The sequence below is a fragment of the Hyperolius riggenbachi genome, chromosome 1 (assembly GCF_040937935.1).
Source record: "Hyperolius riggenbachi isolate aHypRig1 chromosome 1, aHypRig1.pri, whole genome shotgun sequence".
Taxonomy (NCBI): Eukaryota; Metazoa; Chordata; class Amphibia; order Anura; family Hyperoliidae; genus Hyperolius; species Hyperolius riggenbachi.
The window spans coordinates 406,392,442-406,405,539 of record NC_090646.1 but is presented as its reverse complement, the minus strand read 5'-3'; the positions used below and the strand labels follow the sequence as shown (position 1 = coordinate 406,405,539).

The 13,098-nt window shown below is 45.2% G+C and overlaps 1 protein-coding gene across 1 annotated transcript in view; it reads left to right on the top strand.

The window, feature by feature from the left end:
• The window catches only part of RIC1 (RIC1 homolog, RAB6A GEF complex partner 1), a 190,859-nt gene that overhangs the window by 72,676 nt on the left and 105,085 nt on the right, over positions 1-13,098 (top strand). Inside the window, exon 4 of the mRNA XM_068235469.1 lies at positions 7,463-7,570. Within this exon, the coding sequence (XP_068091570.1) occupies positions 7,463-7,570 (108 nt within the window). The remainder of the gene's footprint in view (positions 1-7,462; positions 7,571-13,098) is intronic.

Here is a 13,098-nt window from a genome sequence, read left to right as displayed (position 1 = left end):
CATTTGCAGCTGCTGAGGTTGTGGTAAATAGCCAGATGCTGAGAAGCTGAAATGTGGCTCAAGTTACCACATTGGTAATTTCAGAACTTGTGCTAAATATGCATTTGCCTTCTTAAAACGGAAGGTATTTGCAAAAATTTAGCTTTAAGGAAGCAAAAAAAGATATCCCATAATGCATCGCTCCTAAATATGTCAATCGGCTCTTTATGCTCCTAAAAGTCAAGCAGGGAGTACACAACTGGGCGGGGGGGGGGGGGTTGGGGGGAGCTTGGGTGCAGCGCTATAGTTGTGACTTTAAAAGTATGTTGGCTGCCTGGCTCCTGATATTTGTACCATACTGGTACACACTACAAAGTGCAAGGCTTAATTTTTTTTTTTTTTTTTGGGAAGAACATGAAGGGTATGAATTAACCCTAGTAATGTTAGTCTCAAGTTTATAGGTTGACTAGTTGTAGTCAAAATATAAAGGAAAATAAAGAGCCCACTATGTTATAGTATTTTTCAGGGCTGTGGAGTCTGAGAAGGAGTCTGAGTCGTACAGTTGGAGTCGGGGCAATTTTGGGTGCCTGGAGTCGGGAAAAAATGCTCCGACTCCTAATGAATTTAAACTGTAAAATAGAAAATATGATAAAATGTTCTATTTCTCAGATAATAGTCATCATAAATAATTTATACATACAGTAATAGCTGTGCTTAGTCCACAAAAATGAAGTAAACCAATTAAAATTAATTACTTATGCTGCTTCAATAAAGCAGTCCCCGTATATACACATCTGATTGTGACTGTATATATGATGTGTACACAGGAATCTCTTATATATACTAAATAACGTCTATGCTGTAAGTATAAAGCCTGATGTGTAGCCGTGTCACTAATAGAGATGGTCAATGAGATGGAAATAATTCTGCGTTGATTCTGATTTATGCAAATGTAAATTATTTGCTCATGAAATCAAATAATTTGATATGTTAAAATTTGGTTTGGGGACTACGAATTAAATGGTACCCGAGAAGGATGAAAAAAAAGTTTTTTTTTGTTTTTTTTTTTTTGTTTTTTTTTATATTTTATATATACATACCTGGGGCTTCTTCCAGCCCCCTTCAGGCTAATCAGTCCCTCGCTGTCCACCTCCACCACCTGGATCTTCTGCTATGAGTCCTGGTAATTCAGCCAGTCAGCGCTGTCCGGCTGCATGCCGCTTCCACAGCCGGGAGCGTTCTGCACCTGCGTAATAGTGCTGTGCAGGTGTAGTACGCTCCCGGTGGCGGAGGAGGACAGCGAGGGACTAATTAGCCTGAAGGAGGCTGGAGGCTGGAGGAAGCCCCAGGTATGTATAAAACTTTAATTTTATCTGTCTCAGGTTTACTTTGTTACACAGTAGTACTATACTCTACATATGCACTCTCCACAGAGCTGCAGGGAATCCACTGAGAATGTTGTGCACATTGAACACAGGTTTTGTCTATCACCCATAAACCTGGTTCAGATTGTGCATGAAGAATGTGTAATAGAGGAAGAATCTCCTTATTCCCCTGCAGAGTACCTGCACGTCACTCTAGAGCTGCATACACACGGGTTACAACTGTTGGCGCAACCACGTGGCACGCACGTGTTGCGGCGACAGGTCGCCCGTGTGTATGACGCGCGCGCCCAGAACCGTCGTCCGGTGGTTGACTTGGTCAGTCGCTAGCGGCAGCTGTCGCTAGTCAGCCGTGTGTATGCGGACTAGCGACAGCAACCCCATACACAATATATGAAGCTTCCGGCGGGGGGGGAGGAACCTTCGGCGACAGCTTCCGCCACGTCTCTGAGACGTGTAGATGGCTGTCGCGCGGGCGGAGCTGTCGCCGAGTTGTCGCGTGCGCGTCCCCTGTGCGCTGGTGACCAGCCACAAAAGTCCCCCTTTTGTATGTAGCTTTACATGTACCCAGTTACATTGCCTAGGGCAGGGGTCTGCAACCTTTAAAACTAAGTTCTCACGGGGGGACAATTTGTAGCTGTCGCTGCACACGGGAGCGTGCGCGACAGTTCGGCGGCAGCTCGTCGCCAAGTCCCTCTGCATCCACACGGCAGCAGAGGGATTAGCGATGCGGCGGAAGCTGTCGCCGAGGTTCCTCCCCCCTGCCGGAAGCTCCGTGTGCCGTGTGTGGGTAGCTGTCGCTAGCCCGCATACACATGCGGGACTAGCGACGGTTGCGGCGACGGCTGCAGCCGGCGATTGAACATGTCAATCGCCTGGCGACAGCTCCGACGGGCGACTGTTCGGGGCACGTGCCACGTGGTTGCGGCGACGGCCGTACCCCGTGTGTATGAGCCTTTAGACATAAAGAGCCACTTGGACCCGTTTCCAAAAAGAGAAAAAAAACTGGGAGCCGCAAAACCATTTGCACAAATCGTTAGCAGATATGACCCCCATATGCACAAATCGTTAGCAGATATGACCCCCATATGCACAATCCTTCAGCAGATATGACCCCCATATGCACAAATCGTTAGCAGATATGACCCCCATATGCACAAATCGTTAGCAGATATGACCCCCATATGCACAAATCGTTAGCAGATATGACCCCCATATGCACAAATCGTTAGCAGATATGACCCCCATATGCACAAATCGTTAGCAGATATGACCCCCATATGCACAAATCGTTAGCAGATATGACCCCCATATGCACAAATCGTTAGCAGATATGACCTCCATATGCACAGTCCTTCAGCAGATATGACCCCCATATGCACAAATCGTTAGCAGATATGACCTCCATATGCACAGTCCTTCAGCAGATGTGACCCCCATATGCACAATCCTTCAGCAGATGTGACCCCCATATGCACAATCCTTCAGCAGATGTGACCCCCATATGCACAATCCTTCAGCAGATGTGACCCCCATATGCACAATCCTTCAGCAGATATGACCCCCCATATGCACAATCCTTCAGCAGATATGACCCCCATATGCACAGATCGTCAGCAGATATGACCCCCATAAGCACAGATCGTCAGCAGATATGACCCCCATATGCACAGATCGTCAGCAGATATGACCCCCATATGCACAAATCGTTAGCAGATATGACCTCCATATGCACAGTCCTTCAGCAGATGTGACCCCCATATGCACAATCCTTCAGCAGATGTGACCCCCATATGCACAATCCTTCAGCAGATGTGACCCCCATATGCACAATCCTTCAGCAGATATGACCCCCCATATGCACAATCCTTCAGCAGATATGACCCCCATATGCACAGATCGTCAGCAGATATGACCCCCATAAGCACAGATCGTCAGCAGATATGACCCCCATATGCACAGATCGTCAGCAGATATGACCCCCATATGCACAGCTCGTTAGCAGATATGACCCCCATATGCACAGCTCGTTAGCAGATATGACCCCCATATGCACAGCTCGTTAGCAGATATGACCCCCATATGCACAGCTCGTTAGCAGATATGACCCCCATATGCACAGCTCGTTAGCAGATATGACCCCCATATGCACAGCTCGTTAGCAGATATGACCCCCATATGCACAGCTCATTAGCAGATATGACCCCCATATGCACAGCTCATTAGCAGATCTGAAAAAAAAAATGTACTCACCTAGTCAGAAGACCTCCTGTCACAATGTCCTCCTGTCCCGACCTCCGGTCCCGACCTTGTGGCGCGCAACTCCCACGATCCTCCTCCTACGTCACGTCCTGCCTGCCTGCATTACACTGCAGGGCTACGGGAAAATGGCCGCCCGAAGCCCTGCACTGGTCTGGCGGCCTCTCTGATAGGCTGCCGGACAGCGAAAGCACACGCGTCACACGCGCGCCGCAGCCAGTCAGCCACTGACACCGGAGCCGCGGCGAAGGTGGAAAAGAGCCGCATGCGGCTCCGGAGCCGCGGGTTGCCGGCCCCTGGCCTAGGGCCTGATAGATGTTCTTTGTTCCGGTTTGTACCTTTTACAAGTACTCTTACCAAGGACTAGTTTTAGTCTATGACTAAAGCTACATACACATGAGGCACGGATGTCTGCAGTTGCATGGAGACAAGCAACAGTTGAAAGTCTCCAGCAACGACAGTTGTATACAAGCGACGATTGTATACATGCGGCAACAACCTGTCTGCAACATAGCGGAAACTGTTGCTCAGCAACTTCTGTCGCAGATTCAATGAACTGTCGGACTCACAAGAGTTGCTAGAGACCAGCATACACACGACCGCACCGACTTAATGGCCCATACTCACGAGGGACTTTTGTCGCCTCAACACGCGGCGACAGGTCGCCCGTGAGTATGGGCCGTTGCACGCGCGCGCACCCCGAACTGTCGCCCGTCGCTCATGTCGCCATGCGATTGAAAGTTTCAATCGCATGGCGACAGTCGCCGCCGCACCTCCGCCGCAACTGTCGCTAGTCCGCGTGAGTACGTGGACTAGCGACAGCATCCTCCATTAAAGTATATGGAGCTTCCGGCGGAGGGAGGAGGAACGTCGGCGACAGCTTCCGCCTCGCCGCTGGTCCCTCTTCCGCGTGTGTACGCGGAGGGACCTGGCGAGGAGCTGTCGCTGGCCTGTCGCCCACACGCTCACGTGTGCTGGCGACAGGCAACATTTGCAGCCCGTGAGTACGGGCCATGAGACTAGCGACGGTTCCTGCAACAGCTGTTGCCGGCGATTGGCCAAGTCAATCGCCTGGTGATAGCTCTGATTAGCAACAGTTCCTTGCGCGGGCCTCATAAGCTACATACACACGGGGGACAATTGTCCCCTGTTGCATGCGTGCACGTGAACAGGGAGCGACAGCTGTCCACACGTCTCGCCAGAAAGGCAGAGGCGTGGCGGAAGCTGTTTGTGAATGGAGCATCCCCCGGCTGGATGCTCCATTCACTCGCGTAGGTCTCCTGTCGCTAGCCCGCATACTCAAGCGGGACTAGCGACAGTTCCGGCGAAGTTGCGGCGACAGATGTAGCCGGCGATTCAACATGTCAATCGCCTGGCGACAGCTCTGACGGGCAACGGTTCGGGGCGCACGTAATACACACGGGCGACCTGGCGCCGCAACACGCGCGTGCCACGTGGTTGCGGCGACGGCCGTACCCCGTGTGTATGAGCCTATACACACGGAGGACCTGTCGCTGCAACATGCGCGCCATGTGTTTCCAGCAACAGTTGTAGCCCATGTGTATGGGCCAAAGGGAATAAATATGGCAGTCTCCATATCCTTCTCACTTCAGTTGTCTTGTAAAACTCCTATGCGTTGGCAGTTAAGAGACGAATTTCATGTTACATACTTTCAATCGACAAGATTGTAATATGCAAATTAGAGGAGTCTGAGTCGGTGGAATCCTAAACTGAGGAGTCGGAGTCAGTGGATTTTTGTACCGACTCCACAGCCCTGGTATTTTTGAACCAGTTAGGAATAGAAGAGTATCGTAGAGGTATACTCACAAGTGTGAGTTGCCAATAGGCAACCACTTAGGCAGCAGGGGAACTTAAGGCTCATACACACATCCGACCATAGTCTTTGGAAAATGAAAGATCACAGACCAATTTTACCCTCTTCCATGTAATAAGAGAGCCATACCTACACAGTCTATTCTAATGAGCTGAACTCCCCATCAGACAGAAATCTTTGCAAGATGCTGCACACAAAGATTCTGTAGACATTCAAAACATCAGTATCTGCAAAAGATCTGTTCCTGTAAAAGATCCGTTCCTGCAAAATGCATTCATAGTCTATGAGATCTGCAGATCATCATACACACCTTGTTTAACAGACATTCATCTGCAGATCAGATCTACCAGGATGGATTTTCAGGTCTGCAGATGATTGTCTGATCTGCAGATGAATGTCAGTTAAACAAGGTGTGTATAATGATCTGCAGATCTCATAGACTATGAATGCAATTTGCAGGAACGGATCTTTGGCAGGGACAGATCTTTTGCAGATACTGATCTTTTGTGTCTGTACAGCATCTTTGTGTGCAGCATCTTGCAAAGATTTCTGTCTCATGGGGAGTTCAGCTCCATAGAAAAGACTGTGAAGGTATGGCTCTCATACTACATGAAGGGTGGTAAGATTGGTCTGTGATCTTTCATTTTCCAAAGACTATAGTCTGATGTGTGTATGAGCCTTAAGACCCATCACCTATGGAGATGTTAAGATGTTGCTCTCTGTAGATAGGAAACATGGGGATACACCAGTTTGTAAAGGAGTTTGCAAAGCATATTTTGGAGTTTTTGATGCTAATCTCTTGAATCTTCTATGCAGAGGTGGGTACTGCTTCCCCTATTTTTATTGGTTTTAGTATTGTTTTATCCTGATTGGAGCCTCTGTTTCATCATTTACACATAGGCGTCAATTCACCAAGCATTACCACATTTGGTAATGCTGAAAACAGCTGATTGTACCGAGCACTTAGGAAAGTGTCAATTCACCAAGGCTGTTATCGCATGAAAAGCTGAAATTGCCAAGCAGTGAGGTGAATTACTGACTTGTGCGGTAAATACCTCAACAAATGTCAGTAAATGTAAATTCCCCAAGGTTACAGCATGCGGTAAAACACTGTTCCATTACCGACAATTCTCTTCTGTCTGTATCAGAGCGAGACTCACAGAGCTCACAGAAGCAGAGCAGCGAGCAGAGAGATTACAGAACAAAACCAGCTTCCCCTGCCACCCTTCGGCAGTTTAACCTTGTAAGTTCCTGTTTGAAAATGCGGAGGAGCTAGTGGGGAAATAAGGAACTAGTGGGGGAATAACAGGGCAGGGCATGTGTAAAGCCTCTTGGAGTTCATCTAAGCTGTGGAAAATAACTACAATGTTAAGACTAATTGAGACTAAATTCAGAGGGAGCAGTGGCAGTATAATAAAACCTACATCTAAAGGGATGTGGGGATGCCTCTTACTATGCTGTCTCTGCTCGGAACAGCATGTAACACAGATACCGACAACTGGGCTTCAGTAAATTATCGAACTTCTACCGCACCTGTGAAAATATTGGGGAATTAGCACACAAGTCTGAAATACTGAATGTGGTATTTTCCCGACTATTTTTTTTCTTATTGAACAGCCTTTGGTGAATTGACGCCATACAGTTGTAGTCAAAAGGTTTCTTTTGATAACTTGTCGTTTTATCAAAACTGCACTGGATCTATATTTTATGTAATTCCAGTGTACAGTCCAAATATTTGAGAAAACAGTTTCCCGGTTGCTATGCCACTTTTCCCCCTGACTTGTTATGAACAAATACACTGCTCCTATTGAGGAAAACTCATCCAGTGTCTACTTTTCATTATGTTGAAGCCATGTGGTTTTGTACAATGGATTATCTGCTTTGGTTACAAAGGTTTAACATGGTCATTTGTTTCCTGTCTTTATTTACTTGGCAGATCTTTTTATTAATTCTCATAGTCCCACAGGTACAGCTGTTTATATTTTGTATCTGTTTATTTTTGTTGTAGAGGAAGCCCTCATGTGAAGACAACGCCACATTACAAGGAAGAACAGTGTGCTCCTGCATTAAATTTAGAGACCAAAAAAGTTCTGGATTTGCAGGCTCCAATAACAAGGTATTTTGCTTCTAAAACACTCATCTCCTTTAGTTCTGCACACTCTGGAAAAAAAAATTCCACTACCTTTGATATTCTTATTTCTTGAACCAAGGCTTAAGCTCTTGATTTAGTTCCCTAATACGCAGTTAGAGTTATAGGGAATACCACCTTGTCCTTCCCTTTAGCTTACAGCCTCTTTCTTAAAGTGGACCCAAATTAAAAATACAAGATTTCAGAAATCAAATCTATTTTCTAAATTATAATGATAAATAGCAGCCTTATTTCAGCTGCATGATGACAAATATAAAATATTTTACATTTATTGGAGGAACCCCTCCCTTCCTTTCATATTGCCAGGATTTTTACGGCAAACTGGTGGAGGAGATAAAAACCAAAAACATAACACAGGCTGCTACTGATGATGTCACAGGGAAGGTGATCTTAGCTTGTGTGAGATTTCACACAGACTATGCCCCTGTGAGGGAGGGTAGCTGATGACAAACACACCCATGATCTAAAACCTCCTACTAAGCTCAGAAGTAATGGCTGCCACCTGTGTAACCCTAGTTATGAAAAGAAAAGGGTGAAAAGCATACACTGAAATGCTCATAGGCTTGAAGGCGTTTATTTATCTTTGTATGTGTCAGAGTGGTGCAACTAAATATTTTGAATTAAAAAAATGTTTGGTTTGGGTCCGCTTTAAGATCTGCCCTCATGCTCTAACATTGGTACCAACCCACCAATTTGTTTCCCTGGTAGGCCTCATGCCAATCGCTGTCATCATGGCATTAGCGTAGAGGTGTTCCTGCCTGATGCAGTTATTTGAATGACAACCACAAGTTCATACATTGTAAACTGTGACTAGAGTGATTGTCTGTCCTACTGTTAGGTAAAAAAAATGAGGACCAGTTCCAGCTTTGTCAGCTGCATTCTGCTATATCACAGTGGACATCAGATCTGCAACAGAACCCAGCATTGGTTCATATACAGTAGATCTCTTCAGTTCACACATATCCATTGTTGCTTGTACTGTGGTTATATCTACTGAAACTTATAATAAAAACATATTGCAACTGACACTAAAGTGCTCAGCAACTCATTAGGCAATGTATCTGCTAAAACTGCCACATTAGCACAGTGGGGGAGAGGTGAACGTAGCCACACATCCAGGGTTTCCCCTTCTCTGATGGCCACCCTCACATCTTCATATAATACATATTTTTTTTCTCCTTTCTGTGAACTATGTCTTATTAAAGGAATAAGCCCTAAAGAAATGGCTTCAAACCCCTTTGTTCAGAAACATATGCCAAGTGGCTGCCTATTCCTAACTAGTTAACAGCCACCACATAATTGGCTGTTATTACATTTCCAGCCAGTGAGCAGAAATATAACTACCATTTATGAGTGGTGTTTTTGAATTTAGCAAATGTCAGCCACCTTCCTTAGCAATAGCAAGTAATATGCTAGATTTTTTTTGTCAGAGAAAGCTGCTTAAAGTGAACCTCCAGACTAAATCTACTCAGCAGCACTGAAAAGGCTTTGTGTTTCTTTAACAGTTTCACAGCATCAGAACTTTGTTTCTCTTTACAAGCCTCATTTTTAGCTGCACAGAAGAAAACTGCCCGGGCATTTTTCCCCTGATGCTGTGCAAAGCATGATGGGATTTCTGATGTTGTTGTTCTTGTTCTGCTGTTTTGGGACAATTTTGTTTTTTTTACATTTTGAATTTGACATTGAAACCTAGTGCATGCAGCTGGGAGAGGTTATAAGGACACAGGACAGTTGGAACTGTGTCTTATGCTCCGTGTCACCTCCTTTCAACCAAAAAGATGGCAGCCCCCATGAATCACAAACATTTGCCTGTTCTTTTAAAATAGGGTGGGTAAGAGATTATATTACCTATCTATTCAAATTAACATAACTAATGTAACTTAATGACAGTATGTTTGCTTAGGCTGAAGTTCCCCTTTAAGGCAGCGGTTATTTTCAGGAGCCAATTATGTCATGGCAGCTGTAATGCTGTCAGTATGATATCATTTGCAAAAGGTATTAGTGACGAAGCTCAACACCTGAATTCTTCTCTAATGTCATAATATGTCAGCGCTGCATAATATGTTGGCGCTTTATAAATACAATAAATAAAATAAATAGTGTAAATCTAAGCAGGAGCAGAAATACCTTGCACAAAATATTTGACAGTAGTGGTCATGGTGGTGCTGGGGAAAGTATGATAGAGCACACTATAATAGGGGTACTGTAAAAAGAAGCACTAAATAGGGGGTCATAATAATAATGAGCAAATTAATAAAAAGCACTAAAATACGGAGACAGTATGAGGGACACTCTTATAATGAGCAGTATAAGAAAAAATACTGTTGTAGGAGGGTATATACTCGCCGTATAAGACTACCCCTCTTCCAACGCACACCAAATAAAAATTTAAAAAACATCCTATACTGGTGCTGTGTATGAGCAGATACTGGTGGTGTACTGTATGTGGTACCCAGCATATAACAGTATACTCTCTATTTTAGTATAATAGTGTATAACTCTATATTTTAACTGGAAAAGTTGGGGGGTCGTCTTATACGCCCAGATTGACTGATTGGATAGGTCAGCTCTCCTTGCCTACCTGTTTATCAGAGCGGTATGGAAGAATAGATTGCATTGTGCCCATAAAACACGCCTCTTTCACCCTCCTGGCCCACCCTTGTTTCCTATTTACCTCGTTCTCTGCCTCTCAGATCTCACACATGTGCGCCTGCACTGCTTCACTACAGTCCTCAGCAGCGAGATGTGAGAGGCAGTAACAGGATAGGGTGTATCACACAGCATCAATGACACCCGGCGTATAAGACGACCTCTGACTGTTCAGAAGATTTTTAAGAGTTAAAAATTAGTCTTATACACCAGAATAGACTGTAAATGTTATGCACCTTGCATGTGGGCCCCCCAAAAAAAGACAGGAAGTTATTCTGACCAGTTTCAAGCTGCATATAATTTACATGAAATGTGAATGCAAGGAGAAAATATTTGCTTCTCATTGATCTATATATTTTTTTTTCGATTAGATAATTTAGTTCGATTATTCAGTTAGATCGAATGTAAAGATTTTTCCAGCATGTCCGATCTGATTTTTCTCGAAAAAACGGGATAATCGTTCAAATTTCTTCATCGAAAAAAAATATATTTTCAACTTTCATTCGATCATTTAGATCGAATAAACGGGATAATCGAACGTTTTTATTGTACCATGTATGGCCACCATAAGGAAACACTATCATTTGGGGAACTATAAAAAAAACTATTTTAATATGCTAGCACTACTATAATAGGGAACAGTGTAAGGAACAAACATGGAGTGAGGGCTAAACAACAAGGCTGCTATAATAAGCCACACCCACTTTTAAAGACCATGCATCTGGCAAAAAAAAAAATGCAGGTGTTCCTTTTAGATCCAAAAATGATTTGCAGGCTAACTGTTTGCAGGGTAAAACTGTTGAGAAGGCTGCCCTACAGCTTGCAATAGGCAAGAGTGTTATGTATTACCATTTACTTCTAAATACAAAACAAAAAGAAAATAGCTTTGACTGCAGTTTTAGCTTAATATGTCAGCCTTGATGACGAGTCTTCTGTGAATGCTGATTGTCTTGCTGTATAATAGCTATCCTCTGGCAGTACTTATGCTTCCTGAGTCATGCACCTGCGACACGTATGCAGATTAGGAGTGTTGGGTGACTAGTTCTGAAAGTATTCTAGTAAAAGGCTTATGAGTTGAAGTCTCTACGGACGTGAATGACAGTCATCACACTGGCTGCTACAGGACACAAATGTCTTCAAGAAATGTCCAGAAATTAGATCGTCACTCAGCTGAGTGACAAGCTCATTTCTGAACATTCCTTGAAGACTCTTGTGTTCACTGCAGTCTTAGGGCTAGTGCACACCAAACATCGCAATAGCTAGCACTTAGTGATTTTTGCCATTTTCAGAGCAATTTTTGAATGAATGTTTTTGCACATTCATTCAAGCTGAATCATTCCAAACCATGCTAAATGCTGCCCGCTTGCGCTTTTCAGTATAAATCACAACGCTGCTGTGGGAACCCCCTCATTGGGTTGCAGTAGTGTAGTACCCAATCACCAAGATACTGCTCAATTAGACTGCTCAGGTTCCCAATTAGGCATACAAATATACAGTATATTCAGTTTTCAGGCTTCGTCTGGAGAACCCCTCTTTTATTTTCAGCCCGAGCTATAGAGATATTTGGTACACATTAGTTCGCTAAGCTCCACGTCTACACATGGCTGAGGTTTTGAAAATGCTAGTACTGTAGCCTCCAGACTTTCATACCATTTTGTGCTAGCATTGAATGAACTGTAGAGCCAATTTATGGTTCTGACATTTAAAACAAGGCATGAACAGTCCAGAGTGCTGACACTTAACGGGCCACTATGGCGAAGAAATTTAAAATTGAAAATACCGTATATACTCGCAAGCAAGCCGAATTTTTGACCCCCCAAAAGTGGGCCAAAAGTTGGGGGGTCGGCTTGCTTGCGAGTCACGTTGGTCGGTGGTCGTAGTGCGCTCCCCTAGACCCCACCCCCCCCCACCCACCCCCGCGGCCGCCGCTGCTATTAGCTTACCCTGCGGCTGCCGGCTTCCAATAGTCCCCTCTCCGTCTCCCGGGCATGTAAATAGATCACAGCAGCTCGCTCCACGGCGGCTGCTGTGTGATGACAGGATTGGAAGCTGTAGGCAGAGTGGTTTCCATAGCAACGGCGATACACATCGCCGTTACAGGAAGCCGCTCTCCCTACAGCTTCCTGTCATCACACAGCAGCCGCCGTGGAGCGAGCTGCTGTGATCTATTTACATGCCCGGGAGACGGAGAGGGGACTATTGGAAGCCGGCAGCCGCAGGGTAAGCTAATGGCAGCGGCGGCCGCGGGGGACAGGGGTTGCTTGAGGCGGGGGCACTATACTAGCTATGGGGGGCACTATACTAGCTATGGGGGGCACTATACTAGCTATGGGGGGCACTATACTAGCTATGGGGGGCACTATACTAGCTATGGGGGGCACTATACTAGCTATCACTATACTATACTAGCTATGGGGGGCACTATACTAGCTATGGGGGGCACTATACTAGCTATGGGGGGCACTATACTAGCTATGGGGGGCACTATACTAGCTATGGGGGGCACTATACTAGCTATGGGGGGCACTATACTAGCTATGGGGGGCACTATACTAGCTATAATGGGGCACTATACTAGCTATAATGGGGCACTATACTAGCTATACTGGGCACTATACTAGCTATACTGGGTACTATACTAGCTATACTGGGCACTATACTAGCTATACTGGGCACTATACTAGCTATACTGGGCACTAATACTAGCTATGGGGGGCACTAAACTAGCTATAATGGGGCACTAAACTAGCTATAATGGGGCACTAGACTAGCTATAATGGGGCACTATACTAGCTATGGGGGGCACTATACTAGCTATACTGGGCACTATACTAGCTATGGGGGGC